At 41.2% G+C, this 20935-nt stretch overlaps 1 protein-coding gene across 6 annotated transcripts in view; it reads right to left on the bottom strand.

Annotated features, from left to right (window-relative positions):
- The window catches only part of GLIS1 (GLIS family zinc finger 1), a 179478-nt gene that overhangs the window by 88951 nt on the left and 69592 nt on the right, over positions 1 to 20935 (bottom strand). For all 6 annotated transcript variants that reach the window (XM_085586236.1, XM_085586238.1, XM_077785349.2 and 3 more), the window contains 2 exons: positions 7724 to 7922; positions 771 to 1872 (listed from right to left, as the gene is read on the bottom strand). In XM_085586236.1, coding sequence (XP_085442362.1) covers positions 771 to 1872; positions 7724 to 7922 — 1301 coding nt within the window. The remainder of the gene's footprint in view (positions 1 to 770; positions 1873 to 7723; positions 7923 to 20935) is intronic.

Here is a 20935-nt window from a genome sequence, read left to right as displayed (position 1 = left end):
GCTTCATCTGTTTCAGTAAGGGTCTTATATCATTGTTGTTTCAAACATGTGGAAAGCTTAATGGAAGTCATTAACTTTTATTTTAGTTTGGCCATATTGTCATCATGGTGGGCAGATGCAGAGATGGTGTTATTCCCAAGATCCTCTTTTTGGAACACTGCTCTTGTTTACATCTTCTTGATCAGAAGAGAACAATGGTTTTTACTTATTTTTAAAGCTCTGTTTTGCAAATTAAAAAAGCCCCTAACAACCTTTGAAAATGTAATTAAATATATTCTTTTTAGTCTTTTAACTGTTTAAAACCTTTTAACAAGTTTCTTTCTTTTGTCTAAACTACATTTGAAGCTTTTGCACTCACAACTCTATGGGTTATTGTTCAGCTGAAGGAATGAAAAGAATTTCATTAGATGTGTTTTATGTTTCTTGATTAAAAATGTCACCCGAGGCTCAGTGACTTTGTTTTACGTTAAATGACGGCTGAGTGCTTTGATCATCACTTTATTAGTGGTTTAATGAATATTAAAAAAACAAAGCACTGTATTAAAAGTTAAGCTCTCATATAAGGAAACCGAATCCCTTTTCCAAGAACTACAGTATTTCTTACTCAATCATTTCCTTCTAGATTAAGGTTTTCTCCAATTCCCCTTTAACCTGCTACAGACTAAGTTACAGGAAAGCACAACAATTATATTGGAATAAGATCGAAGCGAGAGCAAAAAAGAGAGAAGAGCAGTTATGTTTCTATTCAAACAAATATAATCCAGACTTACCATGCACTTGTTTGGTTTTTCTCCAGAGTGAACCCTCATATGAATCAGCAGTTTGTAACGAGCATTGAAGGGTTTATAGCGGCGGACACAGCCTGCCCAGAAGCAAGTGAAGTCCTCTCCTTTCCTCTGGTCAATGTGAGTCTTTTCTATGTGTCTGACCAGTTCGTCTTGTTGGTCGTAAGTGGCACTGCAGTCAATCCACTGACAGACCTGCTTGCCACTGCTGAGGTCCTGCTCATCGCCGTCGCTGGGCTGCAGGGACTTGGGAGACATGGAGCTGTTGAGGTGAGGCAACGGCCCCGGGGTCTGGCTGAGCTGCTGGTGGAGGTGGTAAGGGGGAGGCAGCCCCTGGTGATGGCGAAAAAGATCAGCAGTGGAGGAATAATCGTCAGCCGGTTCTTGTTTTAAGAAACTCACCTTCTGGGTGCTGTGAGAGGAGTTCTGGTGAGGAAGGCTCGTACCATTCATCATAAGACTGAGGCTGCCATTCTCCTCAACTTGCTGCATTTGTATCTGCTCACACTCACCTCTGTCACATTCAGTGGAAAGAGGTACAAGACATGCTGGAGGGGAGGGAATACTGCAAGGGTTTGCAGGCTGAGAGCAAGAGTGGGGCTGAGAGGATTTTTGAGCACTGTGATGACTGATCTCCACAGGATGAGAGGAAATGCCAGCTGAGTTAGCTCGCAGTCCATTCACACAGGTGACCCGTGACGTCTGCGACGTGCGGATGATCGCTGTAATATCGATTCCTTCGGCTGAAGACGGCACAACAGAGATGCATCTCTTCTTCAGGCTGCTCGTTTGTAGCCTGGCCGAGTGCTGAGGGGTGCCAAGTGACAAAGGACCCAGGGAGGAGCTGTGTTCATTATTAAACAAGTAGGATGAAAGTGAATTTGTAAAGCTATTATTCATTAGGTCTAGTTCAGGATGCAGACTACTGGAGGCTCTCAGCTCCATCCCATCTGTAATCCTCCTATGTGTGGAAGCCTCAGACAGAACCTTATAATCACTGGGGCATTCTTGTTTAATGTGCTGAGCCGGGTGACTTCCATTCAGGCATGGAGCAGCAGAATCTACTGAGTCTTGAAACCTGGGTGACCTGCAATACAGTTTTCATTAAGCATCAGTAACCACCACAGGGTTTATGATTTTTGTACAAGACACAACACTTGTTAAGCCCTGCAGAATGGAAACACTTGCTCTCTGCTGGATGTTGCCTGCCTAATGCAGCAATTACACCGAAAAAATCTGCAATGCTTCCTCTCCAATCTGTGTAAAGACAGAATCATTTTACACAGCATTAATTTGACACACTGAGTATCATACGGAACAGAGAATCTTCACTGCTACAGGCAGTTCATCAATCACGATCAAGGCTTTCAGTGCATAATAGATTGGGCAAAACAATAGCTGAGAATTAAGTTTGAGAACTTTGGGCATTTTTGAATTATTCAAATATTGTCATTTTTCTCAGAGCATACTGGGAAAATGCCTTGGCATTCTTGTTGACACAAAAAAGGCTAGCTGAGCTTTGCTTACATGTCAGAGACATGCCTTCCTTCACTAAATTAAAAAAGAAGCCAGGTCACTGAAGAAGAAAGGAATACAGCAAAAGAGCTGCTTGCTTTCAACAAGCACTCCAGAATCAATGAGAGATCAGTTGAGTATTTACTTCCACAAAATAAAAAGTTCACAGCCAGTAAATTTTAAATGGCAGCCTATGTACTCCCATCTCCATTTTTCATAATAAAAAGTGCATGGGACTGTAAATCACAGTCTGTTTTGCAGAAGTGATTTTTTATCATTTTTGAAGTGTGTTGAATCCATTCATTGAGAAAGCAGAACCTTGAGGGACTCCACAAAAGACTTTTCAGAAAAGCACTGCATTAAGAAACATTTCCTCCTAACATTTTCTTCCAAGCAGTTAGCAACTGGTTTATGGCTTAAAATAAAACATTTTATCTCAGCTATAAACATTTACTGTGGATGATCCAACAGTGTGCTTTTTCTTAGTAGCAGAGGGTGTTCCTTACATATCCCTAAAGCATGGGAGGGTTTAACCTATGGCTTCATTGTGCCAGACCAAGGAGAGGAAACAGTACATCTGTGTGCAGGAAAGCTGTACCTGAGCTAATAAACCCTCCAGAGAAGTGCCCCAAGGCTCTTAAGCTGACATGTTCCACTTAAATGAATTTTATACTTTTATGATGCTAGCATCACAAAAGCTGAAGAAAACACAGCCATTTGGCAGCTTATGTGTGACACCACAGCTAAGGCAGGTCTGACACATTTTAAAGCATGAAACACATGCACATGAAAGTAATTTGGACATTCAGACACTAAACTATGAACCTGCTGAACAAACTCCATTTATTTTACACTTTAGATGATTTTATCACTGTTATTTCCATTAATCCATCACTAATATTAAGATGCGAAGCTGGGATAATTTCTAAAACTTCCTTGGTAATAGCTCTCAAAAGAACAAAAAGGGGTGGGAAAAAATAACAACAACCAAAAGCTTAAAAAATACTTCCTTCCCATGAAATTAAGGTTGTCAAAAATTAGCACCTGTCTGAGGTATACAACTAGGAACACTGCATTAACTACTGACAGGTTTCTAAGTTCCAATAAGGCTTAACATAAAAAAACCCTTTAAGATAATGAGAGATGTTAAACTCCCCACCATTCACTGAGACAGAACAATCAGATAATTCGTTTTCCACCAGAAAGTCTAAAACAGGACATTAAAAAATTTTAGAGGTTTTTCTATAAACCATTGTTTATAATTTCTCCCTTTAGGTTTGCACAGTTGGTCTCAGGATAAACGTAAAGCACCTGTTTCTGCAGATGGCAAATTTATATTTTAAAAAACCAAACCAAACAGAATTCATACATTACTTTTTAACATTTACAGAACCATATGTCTGCAAAATATGCAGCATAAGTATACTTTTATTGCACATGTTTGGGAAACCCTGCTCTGTTTGCTCAGTGAAAGTGGTGTTTTAAACTCATTCTGAGAAAGGCTTTACAGCATGCCATGCCAGGCACAGCATTTCCTATTACTTGGTTTCTGCTGTACAAAAACTGTTCTAAATAATTCAGTTTGTATCACAGTTTAGTAGTCCCAAAGCCTCAGGCTAAAGTAAACTCAACTCATTTCCTACATCATATAAAGCTAACCCAAGCCTTACATTTCAGCCTGTGATAATTGGCGTTGTATTATTAAGCTTTATGTAAAGCTCCCATCTTGCCAGAAATCCATGAGAGAAGTTTGTTTTGTGATTAAGCTGGAGTCAGTGCAGAGTACCTGCAGGATGGATACAAACATCCCTGCCCTGAGAAACTCTAGGTTTCCAAAATCCTCAGGAACTGTGACCTTTTCAGCACAAGATCTTACTCAGAGTCAAGACTGTATTGGTATGATGTTACAGTTCAGATTCTGTGACACACAAAAGAGTTTTGAACCACAAGGCAAGCTGGAATGCCTTATTTCAAAAGCAAATGAGATGAGGGCACTAAAGTAATGCTTCCTATTGCCACAGATGAGTCTTACTCATTCTCTGCCTACAAAATGATAAGCACAGGCTGCTTGTGCAGGTCAGAACCAAGTCCTCTCCAGGATCTGTAGTCTTCCCATGTTAGTTAACTCTACTGGGAGAAATATGACATCTTTTCAATTTCCTGATGTTTGAATGTTGGGGTACCTGATGTCAAGGTGCATTAATACAAAATTCCTGTACTCCTGGCAGAGCTCTGCCATCACTCTTCTAGGGAAAGCCCTGCTCATTCCTCCCTGTCCTGGGGGTGTTGAAGGGAGAAGGGGCACAGAAACAAAACCAATGCAGGAGTAACATAAGGTGTCTAGCAGCCAGCTTGCAGGGTGGCTTCCCTTATACCCATTGACTCTTTGCCCCTGGCATCTTGTTCTTACAGCCATGGAGCAGATTCCAGGCCTGGTACCCACAGGATTTCACAATCTCTGGACAGTAGCCAAATATAAATGCATATGAAATAAACAGGTAAGTTGAGAGGGACGAAGGAGAGCAGGGCAGGGACCACCGCAGATACACAGATCAGCATGAACAGCTGTAGGGGGGCTTCCAGATAAGCAACCCCGGAAAGACAGTGGGGTCAGCAAAAGAATATACTCCACAGACCTCCCTTCAAAGGAAGCATCCATGCACCAGGGATGGACAGTCTAAGGGAACAAAATTGCCTCTTAAGCTCATGAAAGTGGAGTGTAAGGCCTTTGAAGAGTAACAGCAGCCTCTCAGAGGATACTGAGGCAGTGTTTCCTAAGAGACTCCCTTACGTGGTAATTGGAGCCAGAGCACGAGGCCAGTAGCACCATGCCAGAAGCGCAGCAGTTCCCAACTGCCCTCAGAGGAAAAGATGACTGTATCTGAAATCTCCGGATTATTTACAAAACATACATGCCTTCAACTGCCACTGGAAATGAGCACCCGGTGATAACTGACAGTTTTAAGAAGCTGGAGGGGATTGTTCTGCTGCACATCCAGGGACCCCATGCAACACTATCCGAGCGCTCTGATGTCTTCCCTGGGTTTTACACGCCGAGCACGGAGCGCAGTGTGGGCGGGTTTGCCGTAGCTGATAATGGATTATTTGACAAGAGGCCAACATTAGCTGTGTGCTGCCTCCAGTTGTGGTGAAGAAGGTATTGGGACTTTTCCAGTCCCACACACATTGCATTCACAGATAGAATGTAGCAGCAATTATGCTGCACAGCTTAAATGTTATTAACTGAGTGGGGAAAAGGGGCCAGGAAGAAGAGGGATCATGGTTCTTGGACTAAAGCAGTCATCCCTAGAATACAGTTTCCAAGGGAGAACAATTTCAGGGAGAAGCTGAAGGGGATAACAAGTTTCAATGCATTCAAGCAAAAAAAAAGGACAAAGACAATCAAAACCACAAACCCTAAAATAAGATTTTTGATTGCTAGGGAAGGTACACCCTGGTTTGTTTGGTTTTTCCTTGGATGTTCCATAACCTAGAAATGCAAAGTGGTTCAAAGTTCTAGCCAGAGATAATGTTTGAATTTATGCCTCCCTTTATTTCTGTGCTGGCCATTAGAGCTGGGCAGAACAAGCAAAGAGAGTTTGCCCTGATGTCCATGTGCTCCAATATCTGACAATTCCAGCCCTACTCCTCTCATCCATTTTCTGATGAAGGCTGAGATCTGGGGAGGCACAGAGCACCCTTGGCTCCCACTGACTTCACTCCTCTCCTGGGCCTCACTCCCAGCTCAGTCACTTCTGAGTCACTCATTCTGTTTTCAGTTCTTCAGGGAAAGACCGTGTTTTCTGTTGCTTGCTTGTCAAGAATCTTCAGCATCACAAACAACACAAAAAGAAACTGTCTGAAATGTTGTCCACCTTCTCTCAAATGCCGAGGTTTTGGCCCTGTGCCATGTGTCTCATGAAAAGCACTGTGATACAAGGAGACACTGTGTCTGTGAGGATCACAGAGCAGAGCTGGGCATTGGCTTCATCTTGCAAATCCCATGCACACAAATGCACTATTAGCTAGGTGGGCACAGAAGCAGAGCATGACCAATGGGATACAAAACAATCTGTAATGTCCTTCAGGATATTCTCCAAACATTTCCAAACTGAGAGGCAGCAGAGCTTCAAGGCTTTAGACCATGCCACAAAGCAGAGGGAGGGAATCAGGGCTATCACCTGCTACTTTCTCATGTTATGCAGTCAACAATCCTTTATGTTGTTCTGGGAATCCTCTTCCAAATAGGGGCTGGAAGGGGTTCATATTTCTGAGGATGGGTACTGTGAAGCCAGGTATGAAGGTATCTGTCATTTCATCATTATAAAATTTACAAAAAGGTTCAAAAAGATCTAAGCAGAGTATTCTCTTCCTCCTTTTGTTTGCTCCTGCCCTAATTATCTTTGTTTCATAATTGTCCTCACTGACAGAATGAGAAAAAAAAGGTTGATAACTGCCAGTCCCACGTTGAACCATAAAGAAACCAGGAGCAAGCACATTTACATCCAGCTGCAAAGACATCTACTAATCCTTGTGGCAATAGTGGATTATTTTGTTGTGGCATGGATGTTATTTATCCTTTTCAAACAAACAAGTAAACAAACATACAAAAAAGTCTTTCCACTTGCTTGCCACACCATGGTGCTTCCTCCTCCTCCTGAAAACACAGATGTTCTTAACCCACCAGAAAACTGAAAAGGGGAAGAAAAGGCATGAATATGTATAATAAAATCAGGAACGTCCGCTTTTCAAGACCAAGCTGTAGGCCGTATTTCCCCTTGCTATGACTATGGAAACTTCAGCCTGATAGGTCCATCCACAGAGTGCCAAATATTCCAACTACCTAAGATAAAGGCTGCAACTTTATTAAGGTTTTTCTTTTCTACAGCTCTTCAAAAAGGTCAAGATTATTCCTATTACATCCATTGTCAAAAAGCAACATAATTAAAATAGATGGATAGATTTTAATTTGTAGCAGGTTTCTATTCACAATGGATGTCTGTTTAGGGTACTTGTTTAAAATCTGGTAATGTTAAATTTGTAACAACAACAAAAAATAATGCAGTTCTGTGTTTTCATATAATTAATTTACAGCAAATGTTTAAATAGAGATTCTGTTCATAGTATATCCAACTACAGTGTATATATCAAAACCAGAGACCAGATTTTCACATTATGGCCTTAAAAGCAACAACCAAGGATGTGGCTGTATGGGAACTCTGCAAATACTTCATTAAGGGAAATGCTGTAGAAATAGAAGTGGCACTGGCTTCCTGTAGGTTTGATGGTGGCATGCCAAATCACCGTGTGGGGGACACTAGGTTGGGTGTAAGTATCATGCCTGCCTCCCAGGCAGTAATTTGGTGACACCATGGCATTGGGGTGGAGCCAAGGGAAGGAGCTGGTAACACCTGGAGTGGTACCTGAGATCCGAGTGCGCCAAGTTGAGCTGGCCCACGTGCAGCAGCCTCTCCCGGGACAGCACGTGGTCTCGCGCCAGGGAGTTCCCCGTGTGCAGGAACAGACCCTGCCTGCACACAGGCACCGAGCCACTCGTCATCTCCATGTCCATCATGTTCTTCTTCTCAGAGATCAAACTGCAGTGACTGTAGCCACCGTTCACTGTCAAAAAAAAAACGTAAAAAAAAGATAAGGCTTTGACTAAGAATTCTCTCCACTGACAACTTTGTAAACTCATTTTGGATTTGCTTGCAAAATTCTCAAATTTACAACAAGGCAGTGGAAATGAAAAGTTTCACACAGAAGCAAAAATTAATTGCCAAGGAATTTGGATCTGTGGTTGTTTATTTCTCATTGTACAGAAATGAAGCATCTTCTGGCCTGCACAGTCAATTGTATTTGGTGGGTTTGGACTGAGGTATTCAAGACCACTTTGGATGCCTTTCAGCTTCTAGTGGGTCTTTCTGACTATCAGCTCTGCCCTGCTTGTAACCATGATATAAATTATCCTTATATCCTCTGGAGTCTACAGCTCCATCAGGCTTTATTCCATTCCTATTCTGGCTTTATCGTATCATAACTTAACTCACTTCAGGGTCAATACCTACCTTAGCAGGACTTCTGACTGTTAACTGGGGTAGATGAATCACATTTGAAGGGTATCTAAATACACTGTTGAACACTGTGAATAAGTTTTTAAAGGCCACACCACTAAGAAAAGACGGTAAATCAATCATACTACAATACCCAATTCACAGTTCCTCTCTTTCCAACAGCAGAATTACCTGGAATACAGTCAAGATGTATCTTCCCTCCAAAACACTGTAGATCCTTTTTAAGTGTTTAAGATTTATACCGGACTTGTAATAAAACACTTTCTTTCATTCCCCAAATGACACAAGTCTGAAATTCATTAGGGCTTTCTAAATATGTACTTTACCAATTTTATGATATTATCAAAACATAGAAACTTGAAGCTTCCACCAAAGCTCAGCCATACCAACTGTAGCGCACACTGATACCCGTTTGTGTGAAGACAGAGATTTCCTAGAATAACATGAACACTATCCCTGTGCTGTCAAAAATAATTATCTTCCCTTGTAGCTGTCAAATCAGAGAACACATTTGCTCCCTGCAAAGGAACAGAACACTTATGCTAAATCCATGAAATTCTGTGTTTCAGCCAATCCCTTTGCCTTCTCAAAGTACCTTACAGATTAATTAGTAAGAGCTAAAAATTTCTTGCGCAACAGTGCCCTGAATGCAGTTGCACTTGCATCAAAGCCTCTGAAATGTGCTTGCCACATGTGAGCTGGAACAACGATGGACAAGGAACAACCAGCAGCTCATGGGTTTTTTCCCCCAAAGCAACTAAAAAAAGAACTGTGAGATTATCTCCAAACACAGACAACCCAAGTGTTCAAGTGTCCAAGCACATGTGAAAGCAAATTCATTACCTCTGAAAAAAAGGGAAAAAATCCACTTTACACCACTTTAACTGAGAACAGAATCTGGCCCTTTGACAACTGGCTGTTCTATATTAATAATAATAATATTAATATCACTGGCTGGCACACAAGATTTAAGTACTTTCCATGTCTGGAACCAGATCTCTGCTTTCACTGGTATTGAGGGGCCTTTAACCTATATTCGGTAACTTACCAGTAACAGATGAAAAGAGCACACACTCCCATGCCTTGGACCAGAGGGTTCACCCTGCTTGCCCTATACCACAGCCATTCCATAAATCCATATAAAAAAATGAATCCTAATTTACAGAGAGTAAATCTAATAAAAGCAGAATGGTTTCCAGAAGGATCTCATAGAAGTGGAATCCATCAAGGTAACTTTTGTCTTTTTGCGTCCTGCAGTTTTGATTTATATCTTCACATTTAAGTGTTCACAAGGGAACAGAAGGAGTTGATACAGTAGTGTGCAAAGGCTGCAATCAGGCAATTCCTTCCATATGAGTATTCAAGTTAGTTCAGTTTTGGATATCTTGCTTCTTTCACTTCGGGGCAACTGACTTTGGGAGAGTTTTTTCTTGATTTATCCAGATTAAGTCATGTGACAATTGGTCCCATGGACTGTGAAGAGGCTACACACCTTGGGAAGGACAGCTCAGACTGCTCAGGACCTGTACAGTCAGCCCTACATTTTTCTTGTTAGGGGTAAATTCTCCTAGAAGGAAACAAAACATTTCCTTACCTGTCTGTCCAACAATGAGATCAACATTTAAAACACCCACTAAAAGGCAATAGCTCTCTTTCTTCCCTAGGGAACACCTTGTTTACCATTAAGGAAGGCTTCACCCTTACTGACAAAATTAGCTATTAAGGCTAAGAAGATAAGAGAAGAAAACTTACCAAAAGGGTAATTATTCAACAATAAACACATGTTGCAGTGCTTTGGAGTTTACCTAATTAAGACCAATGAACAAATAACTGAAAGATGTCTAATTGAAATGACTCACATTCGAAATAGAGACAGAGTTGAAATATTTGCCTAACATACTAGATATCCCCAGAGAGTTGTGGGTTTTGTGGCAAAGCCCAAACTAGGTCATTTGCCTTTTTTTTTTCCTTACTGTTCATTCTATTTAATTACTTCTTGTTAAAAAAAAAAAAAATTGCCATTCTTGGTTTTGTTTGGATGTGATGTCCAAAATTTACCACGACAACACTGAGAAATGGAACGCTGTTACTGGCAGCTGGATGAGTCACGTGAGACAAGTGAAAGACCAAACACTACCAGATTTTCTCATACAAGTGAAAATCATCCACGATGGAAGAGGCCACATCCCTCATATCCCTCCAATGAGAGGAAATTATTAACTCGGAAGCTGCCATTGTAACAAAGCCATGGGAGAGAAGGTGCCGTACCCAAACTCAGCACCTCATTCCATAAGATGAGTCCTGAATAATCCACAGCCCTGAATGTTTGGCGTGACTGCCACAACTCCTACAAAGTCAGTAATTTAAGCCCATACAGTGAGATACAATATTGCACTGCTGACTGAAAGCTCTAATGAACAAACTGAGTGCTTCAAAACACAGAATCTTCAAAGTGATTCATGAAATAGGCCATTTTTGACATTTTCAACAATAACAACAAAATCAACACTTTGCCGAAGTTTTTTATGCCTGTCATGCCATTCTCTATGGTGAATGGGAGGAATTGTCTTAATCCTGTGACCCCAAGCCTCAGGGGCAGAAAAGCAGCAAAGGAAAAGAAAGCAAAGGATGGAAAATAGATATTAGAGCTGTTCTTATACCCCTTACAAGGCAGGCCCAACTGTGTGACTGTGGCAACAGAATTTCTATGCCTTGTGAAAAAACATGGCTTCTCATTTATTTCAGTGACCCACTATTAGCAGGAATATGAATCTGGGTCTAAATTTTTCTATTATGGACACAACTTAAGAGAAGGAAAAATATTTTAGAAGTAGCTGGAGTGATTAGCCACAGACACCATTAGAGTCTTAGCAGACTTCACCCAAGTGTAAAACTGGTATTTTCAGACAGATCTTAGAATGAGACATCCTAAACAAGGACTTCCATATCAAAAAAGAAGGAATGCTCAGATTTTTTCTTGGCCAGTTTCTTCACAGTCATTTGCACCATCTCATACACAATAAACCTCTAGACATTTGGGCTTTTCACTCCTTCACAAATTCTGCACTCTGAGTCTCTTTTGTTGCTGTTTGCCATTCTTTGAGGACTGAAACAGTTAACAGTAGCAGCACTAAATTTTTACTGCTGCATTCAAGAGTTCCTATGCCAAAGAGGAACAAAGCAGCTCACACCACACCCCAAGTTCATTGTGGATCTCTCTATCAGTTATAACCTGTTCACATTTTAAGGTCCATTTCATACAGCTGATAGAGACATGGCTCTATTTATTTATAATGCTTATACACTACTTTAATAAAACCACGGTGAAAGCCAAAACATTCTTTATCACAGAACAGACCATACTATACAGTGAAAGTTAAGTGAAGACCAAAATTGTCCTACATTGGTGTTTCAAAACAGGAGTAGCAGATCCTCTGCCTATTTCCAAATAGATACAGATGACAACAATCTATAAAGGATTAGGATTAAAAGCAGTAGCATTAATAAGATTAGAATAAAAAAGAAGGGTCTCTTTCCTCCAAGTTTTTATGAACCATGCAATAAAATCCTACAACAGAAATACTTATTTCTTTACTTTCACATTGATGTATGAGTGAAGACAGAAGGGCTAAGAAAATCCTTGTAAACTAAAACAACCCAGATAGAGAAATAATTTGTCGAGTATCAATCTTGAAAACTTATGGAAGATAAATACAAGCCATGTGTGTCTTTCTAGTAAATTCTGGGCCCTAAGTGTTGGCTACATCCATATTTGTTATTTCATGTTCAATTTATTTTTAAAACTAGTTATTTGGATTGCATTATATTTCTGTTCTGGGGAATTTATTTTTGCAGACTACACACAGTATTTTAGGAGAGCGAATGTGTACGGTCAGCACTACTGAATAAAGCAACATATATCAGTCCAGCTTAACACAATTTGAAAACAGTTCAGTAGTTTGCAGATCTGTAACCTTTTCACTTTCAAGCATGTGGATAGATTTGGCTCCCATATTTGACTTTACCATGATCTTTTAAAGGCAGCAAAGAACACATCATAATCTACTACACCTTTCATTGCTAAATCAGCTGCAATGTTACAAAGTTTAGATTTCCATCTGAGACCTGCACAACACTTTTTAAACTTAGCAAGTACAGCCAAGATTCAAGAAACACACGCCATGAGCTTTAGTTCCAGTGACCTCACAGCCTCAGCTGATGTTCTGAGTTAGACTCTAGATGTGTAAGGACAGAACTGTTCTAGCCAATAGTGAATAGATTCTCAGAAGAATAGAGAAATACACTGTCTACTATCAAAAGGAGTCTTTCCCTACAAGCAGGTTTGAAACTCAACATTCTTGGCTTCTATTTAGATCACAGACCTTTAAATTATACACGCAGAGGTAAAAGCAGACTGAACATGACCATTGGCCCCTTTTGTAACAATTAGGACAAAACCTTTCATAACTGGATGAAACACAGGTCTTGTTATTACATTCATTGTTACAGAGTCTCTTCGGCTTCGAAGCACCCTTTTCCTGTTGCCAGGCAATTTGAAAAATATTGTTCTCAGCACATCTGGCCTTTTTTGTGGTCAGTTATCTTTCCTCAATATTTGGATTTTAGTAATGGGGGAAAAGACATTAAAAAATATATCTTTTAAGAAAAAAATTAAACTCAACAAACATTATTTTAATTAAAAGGAAATCCCCAAACCGTCCTAATGGGCACTTGGAGAATATAAGCTCAATGTAATGAAAGTTGATGTGTTACTTTTTCTTTTTTTTTTTTTTCCAAGAAGACCAAGTTTGGAATAGGTTTAATTCTCAGTATTTCTGATAGGTGGGATATCAACACCCCCCAAATAAATGCCTCTGTGCTTTTGGTGTGAGCTTTAAGACAACTATAACTGTTTAGGGTAATGTACACTCTCACTACCTTGGCCCCTTGGTTTGTCTTTTTTGTTGCTCTAAAAGGACACACCAGGGTTTTCACAGCACCCTGTCATTAGAGCTTGTAGGCTGAAAGAAATCCAGCAACTTTTTCAAGACAGAAGGTCACACACTTTGAGATGAGGTCCTTGAGTTGTTCCCCTTGTAAAGATGCTTTCATAATTGATTATGTGATTCCATTGGGAATCAGGATCTTTCCATACACGCACAGAATGAGAAAATCTATTCCTTTTCTTCTGTCCTCTAAGTCATTTAATTCCCTAAAAGCCAGAGCATGCCTACTATAACTGCATGTGGGTTATTGCTTTCCCATTTACTTACTAAGCCCTGAACTTTTAAACTCCCAGATCTCCACTCCCCAATATTTTACTTAGCCCATTTAGTCTCTCTTTTCCATGGAAGTTCCAGCCAGCAGACCATGTAAAGACTCCACAGGGGTATAGGCTCTCCCAAACATTTGAAACACAAGGATGTGCAGGGAATGAAAGCTGGGGTTTTGCCATATGGCACCTTGCATATGTCTTATATAAACATATTCCAAGAAGGAATTTCATGTCTGCCTGGCTCAGCAGTACACTAAATATATTCAAAAGGAAAAAAAAAACAACACAACAAAAATATTTCCATCAAGATGTTGGGCTCAAATTTTTAGGAGCCTGAAGTGTCACTAAGTCAGTAAGAGCCACAAAGACAGAATCACCTGGGGTTACATAGAAAAATAAACCTTGAAAAATGGAGGAAACTGGTAACTAGAAAACATTTTGTTCTTTTCAATCCAAGCTGGGTGCAGGAAAAGGTCTGGTAGGATGTGGATGTGCATTTAGTCTTGTGAATGTAATTCTGATACGTATTTTTGGAAACCAGTCTACTCACAGGCAAAGGAGACAGAAAATCAGTCATAATAGGAATCAAAATGTACTGGAGTCTACAAGAACCTGCCATGTTGCTATATGATAGAAATGCTCCAACAGGCACTCCAGGGAATTCAGTGGAGGGGAGTCAGTAAACCTGCACATCACTGCCAGCTATGGATTGTCTCCCATTTGCTGGTCCTCCAAGAAGTGTGAATTAGGTTCCTTTCCTGTGAGACACTTCAAGGATCTCTCCTTTCCATTGCTATCTTTGCTGTAAGCTCACTTGTTACAAGAGCTTCCACACATTGTTTTCTGGTCCTTTAGGTATCAGGGATGAAAAGCTACAGCCAAAATGCATTTGGTTGCTGAAGATTACTCATTCTCCTATAACACTTGCATTGGCTCCTCTATGCTCTTAGCAAAAAGGAGATATCCTCATACATACAACCTCCACCAAGACTCACTGGAGACCTCTCACACTTAACAAGGAACCCACATCCCCATCTTTGTACTCTTACACAGAATAACTTTTTACAATGAAAACTCAAATTGCTACCACATTCCACCTACACCATCTCCTTGATCATTTAACACTTGATACCTAATACAGTAATGGCCTCTTTGCAGCTTAGAATTAACAATGCCAGAAAGAAAATTCAAGACAAACAAACAGTTTCCACAACATATGTTGAAAAGAGCAACAGTCTACCCCTGCTACTTTTCATTTGCTGTTTTCATTGTTTGACATTTCTTTCTGCCAGGATTTTGGCATTATTTCATGGCTTTATTTGAAATATATTTAACATCAAGTGATTTGCAATGTCATTTTCTATTTTACCAGAACTATGCTTGGGATTAATTCTACTCAAATTGAATTTACCCTTCTGCACTCAGTGCCAATGAATGGGCCTCTTGCAGACTCTCATCTGACTGCAGTTTTAGGGCTGTAGACATATGCAGTGCCTGTTAAACACACAACTTAATGTACCACCAGCAAACACAGTCTGCTGAAGGATAGTGTCAAACAGAAAAGTTCTTGGTGCAATAAATATCTATATGCCATGTAACAGAAAAAAAAACCTCTACTCTGTGACTTAAATGTAACTAGTTCAGGTGTCTATCCAAAATGGGGCAGCTTCGGACAACAGCTGGGAGAACTGAACATCCTGATTACACCCATCTCTTCCAAATGTCAGATTCTGGGGTTAAGCAAGGCACCCCCACCAGCAACTGCTCTGCTATGGGGTTTTTTAGCAGACTGTGGAACAGGGCAAGAACAAGGCTATTGTGGAAGCTGCTGTGAAGAGGTGAAGGCACAGAGAAGAAAAGCAGAAATATGAGGTTGAAGAAAAATTAAAGAATACACAGAAGGCTATAAAAAGGGAAAATATTCTAATTGAAGGGTGCTGTCTTACATGAACACTGAGTAAACAACAATGAGAAGTTTATCCTCTGTGAATTTTCCAGTGATGACAGTGGGCAGTTGCTATGGATTAGGAGGTATGTGGAGTACTCTGTTTTTATTTAGCAATGCTGCCTTCCATAAACTGGGTCGGCACTTTCCACACAAGCCCTGTGAACAAGGTATCTCAGGGATTCCATGAAGCTGGATATGCCAGTGAAGAAACAGATACAGAAGGATCGCTGTAGCCATGAGAAACCCTTTGCCCTGACAAACACATTATGCAATCATGAAAAACAGGGCTGAAAGAGTCTTCAGAATATTATTTACTCTCTCCTGTGTCCCTACATCATAATCTAGCCTCACAAACTTAAGAGGGTATTTGACCACTCTACTTCACAAGCTCCAGCAATTCCCCAGCATTTCCAGCAAACTATTCAGTCATTTCACTTGACTTAGGAATTCTTTTCTTTATGTCTAACTTAAAAGCCCCTTAGCACAACTTAGTCTGTTACAGATTGTCCTGTCCAAACTGGACACGGAGAGGAGTCTGTTCTCTTGCCCTCCATAGCAACCTTTTATGTTTTTGCAGGCTGTCTCCACTCAGTCTTCTCTCGCCAGTGTTACACAGCTCTCATTATTCAAGTTTTTTCTCATAAATCATGTTTTTCAGAGCTCTGATCTCTTCCCTCTGTCTCTGTTCTGACCTGTCTCCAGCAGTCCTTTTTCTGTACTTTATACACCTTGTTTCTCCACACTTTTTACTATCAGATCCTGTTCTTTAAAGCTGGTAGCAGACCGAGACTTCTTTCCCTGAGAGCCAATGGCAGGCAGATCCAGCAGTTAAATCTTATCTGGATTAATTTATCTTTTTTCTTGGGTAAGACAGAGAATAGTGAGATTAATGAACCTTTGGCATGATCCAGTTTCGCTGCTGGTTTTTACTGGTGCATCAAACTGCCCTTTGAAAAATGCCTTGAAAGCCCAGAATGGAACTTAGCAAATGCACACATGCAGAGGCAAAGGTTGCCTCCACCAAGGTCCCCTCATACCAAAACACAATTTAGCAGCATAAAACACTAAACAAAACTCTCAGGAACGTGAACATATTTGCACAACGTCCAGACTCTGGTGTTACGAGAAGTCTCAAAACTCTAATTAGGGTTGACTCCTCAGATGTACAGCACTTTTTCTGCTGACCATCCCTGCCATCAAGAATACATGAAAGGCATGAAGTCATTCTAGCATGCTGATCCAACCCATCCCATGGAACTGAGAGTAATTCATTAATCATATTGTCTCTGAGCCCAGTTCTGTTCCTGTCTGGGTGTCAGTCAGGAGTCTCTGCCACAGGCAGTGAAATGAACAGCACTACAAAACTAGTAAAAGCAAGATCAGAGTTAGGAAGTCTTCCAGAACTGCGTATCCAAAGACGCACACAGAATTCTGACATCTGCATTTTAATAACAGTGCTCAATTCGAGATACAAGGAGTGCAGCCAGGAACTCAGTAAATACTGTTGACTAAACAAAGTGAGCAGAGAGCCATGGACAGAACAAACTTCTACTCAGACTAGATTTGAGAGTCACAGAGGAAGTTCAGCTTGTTACAAGTCTGGGCAAACACTCTGTTCCTTTCCTTTCCTCTTTACCATCACCGTAGCACACTGCTAACCTTGATCATGTGCATTTTTCTATGACTTCCGTGCTGGGAAAAATAGGCCAATTAAGAGCTATGGAGATGAAAATGTTCACTGCACGCGAAGTGTGGCCAAAAGGTGTATGAGGTTCCCTAAGTGTCAGGACCAAGTAAGTTTGTAAGAACTATTTCTAAGTGGGAAACAGACCTCGAGGGTGAAGTGACTGAGTTTGTGAATAGCAAGTATAGCACAGGAATAGTGCGAAACTTCCAAAGACCACACAGTTTACAGGCTGAGCCCAGAAAGAATGCCTGTGTGCCTGGTGCATTGTATTTCCTCTGGGATATCTCCATCTAGTTTAGCCACAGTTTGAGTGCATCTTTTAACAAGACATCAAATCTCATAGTGGAATTTTTAAATGATGGAGAATTGCTTCAGTAGCAGTTTGTTCCATGGCTCTCAGCATGAATTTTAAATAGCTTCAGCTTGTTTGACTTCAGTTCAGACATTGGGACTCACATTTTGACTTTTGTGTGCTAGCTGAAAACACATAACATACCTGGTACTCTCTCTCCCTCTGTAGAGAACTTCAGCCTTGGCTCCTACCTTCACTGATTAACTGTCTGCTTTCTTCATTTTCTCACACTACAGTATATTCTCCAGATCATGAATCGTTTGTGTGAATCTTCTCTTAAACACAGCAAGTTTTTCCAAGGAACCTTGTTAAATTGTCAACACTAGAACAGCACAGCACTAGAACCAATAACATAAGACAGAAGCATTGTTTTGCTACTTCTGCTTCATATGTGCCTAAACACAACTTTTCGAATTCTAATGGTCTTTTAACGGGTCCTTTAGAGGATCTTTAAGAGGTCCTTTCAGACTCTCAGTGTTTTCAAGGAAGGGAAAAGGATGGTTATTCTGGTTTTGTGTGTGCGTGACTTTAATACAAGTGTCTGCTAAAAAACAGAATAAAGTCACCAAATTATACTACTGTGCCTCCAAAGTTAATGACCCAGAATGAGTTCTGCTGTCGATGGGCCTAACTCAATAGGCACCACTGAAAACAATGGAGTCCCCTAGTGTGTGACCAAAAAAGAAATAACAACTTTTTAAGGAATGTAGCAACTGCAGAAGCTCAGTAACCACTTATGAAACTCGGGGGCGGGGAGAGGGGGGAAAAGAGCTATTTGAATTTTTTGTTTACAGGCAAAAAGAGCTCCAGCAATAGATAATAGATTCAGTGAATGTGAGGTTTCTGTTATTTTAATGAAGCCTTTCTTAAGTTTGCCTTGTTTGGTTTAGCACTAGTTTTACAGAATAGATCTAAACCCTATGGCTAGGTTGCAAAAAAAAAAAAAAAAAAAAAAAGCAGAGAGGGAGTAACTAAAACCATTTAAAAAATAAAGGAGCTGAAAGCTGAATGTGTGTGTCATCTGAGCCTCATGCTAAGCCATGGCCTTTTACAGCTAAAATGATTGCTGACTGAACAGACTACAGCTCACAAAAATCCCTACTTACCTGGCAGAAATCCATGTCATCCTGAGCACGCTGACTAAGAAATTAGCTGAGATTAAGGGGGAGGAATGCAACCTCTGGAAGTTCCCAAAAAGAGAAAACCAAGAATTTTTTCCTTCTCACTGTCAGCAAGGCAGCAAGAGGGAAAACATGAGAAGAGCACAGCTCCAAAATCACTCCTTGTGATATGACAGAAGCAAGTCTCATGCATTATTTGCAGATCATCAGAAGCAGCTTTCCAGTAAGCAAAGCAAGGAAAGAAGATGTGAGCATCAGCCAAGCTGGGGCTCCTCACAGCATGCTGCAGGGATGTCTAAACTGGTGGGACTTGCTCCCAAGTCCTGGTGCAAGGGGGGATCCAAGCCTGTCCAGTGGCTGTATCAGCCTGGGCTAGGCTGGCACAACTGCTCTCAGAGTGGTTCACAGGCCAGCCCAGGTCAGGCACTGCATTGTCAGCCACTGGCACTTTCACAGGGGAGATGCTTAGAAAGCACAAAACTCTACTGAACCAGCTCTTGTGCTGCAGAAACCAGACCATACAAGCAAGAGTGGCTTCCCAAAGCTCAAGCCTACATGCCCTGTACGTCAGTGCATTTCCCTCTTCTCAGTCAGTGTGGAAAAGCCAAGTATCCTGTTTCTGTGAAACTGAACCCCAGCCATGTGTATACAGCTAATGACTGGTTACACCACCCATAATGAAGAGTCACGTTTTGCTAACTGCACAGAAAATAAACAAGCTAAAAAAGAAAACAATTACTGGCTTTGCTGGGAATCTCTCTTGACCTTCCTTCTGGACTCAGATCCTTCATAACTGCTATGTACTACAGTCACATGTAGCACCTGCTTCAGGTTTGGTTTCCCTTTAAAGCCATTGATATTTCTCCACTCTCTGCTGCAGAACATCCATCCAGCAGAGGCCAGAGCACTGGAATGACTGCAGTCAGCTCAGGATCATCCATGGCCTCTCTACTCTCACCTGACTGAAGTGCAATCACATCAAAGGACCCATGCCCAGCTTTTCCTTCTGAGACACAGGCAGTGTTTGTCCAAAGCACACAGACACACCATGGCAGAGGTGTGAGGGAACCTTGTGTCCTCCTTCCCCAAGGCACCAGAGAGGGGACCATTCTTTGTACATTCAATGAGAACTTTCTACACCACATCCTGTTATTTATTAATATTGGCAAAGCACAAAGGATTATAATGCAGTTTACTCTGCACAGGAATGACCAAAACTGTGGCTCCTGCCTCAGAAATTTCACAGCCTAAGAGACTGACAGATGCAGGCAGCAGAGCACAAGGGAATAGTGAGGCAATGCTACTCAGCAGAGCAGCAATGGCCTTGGCACAACTGTAGCTAAAGGTGTCTCCATCTTTTGTCTGCATCACAGGCCAAACACAGCACATCCAACCTCTCCAAATGCAGGAGACAATGGTGAGCTCAGGCCTGGTAGTGAGGACCAGCAGTTAATGGCTGGCAGGACAGAAAGTAGGAAAGGGACCTTGGGAAGAGGCAGGGAGAGATCACACACACACAGCCCATGGTCTACCCCTACAAGAGGGAACCTCTCACACTTCCCTCAGCGCTGTCAGTAAAGAAGGGAAGTTCTGCCTAAACATCCTACTGTGCAGTGACCTGCTTCTCTGTAGTCTAAGGCAAGCCCAGTGCCACAGCAATGTCTCCAGAGGTGACATAGTGGCCTGCACAACCCTGCCTGGATGGGCATTGAGCCCATCCCTCTCTTCCAGGGAAGTAGTAGCTAATCAGTTATTTCACTCACAGTTGGACTGGGACATTCTACAGGGAGGAGTGAGGGGGAAGAAAAAAAAAAAAAAAAGAGAAAGAGAGACTTACACTGACAAGTTGGTGGTGGGTATAATGACCCCAGTCAGAGTCCTTGTGTTCTTCTAAAAAAGTCTCAACAAACCCCAGCATCTGGTAGTTCAGCTGTGGGTTTCCACTGTTTATTTTTCTATTTCAGTGCTCTCATCCCTGTGCCTTGCCTGTGCCTGGCTCTGTTATAAGCATTCCAAGCTACAGAGCATAATTGAAAGAATAAAAACCCCAGGCTCAGCATCAGACACATGCAGAAACAAATGAAACTGCTTAAATCCTTCCTTACACTGATGAGAGCACAGGCAATAATCCCCCAAGACCACATCAATGCAGTCTGAGGCAAGTGTAGACCAGGACTG

The sequence above is a fragment of the Lonchura striata genome, chromosome 8 (genome assembly GCF_050655825.1).
Source record: "Lonchura striata isolate lonStrDom1 chromosome 8, ASM5065582v1, whole genome shotgun sequence".
Classification (NCBI taxonomy): domain Eukaryota; kingdom Metazoa; phylum Chordata; class Aves; order Passeriformes; family Estrildidae; genus Lonchura; species Lonchura striata.
Note: the sequence above shows the minus strand (reverse complement) of the source record. Positions and strands in the feature narration are given on the sequence as shown.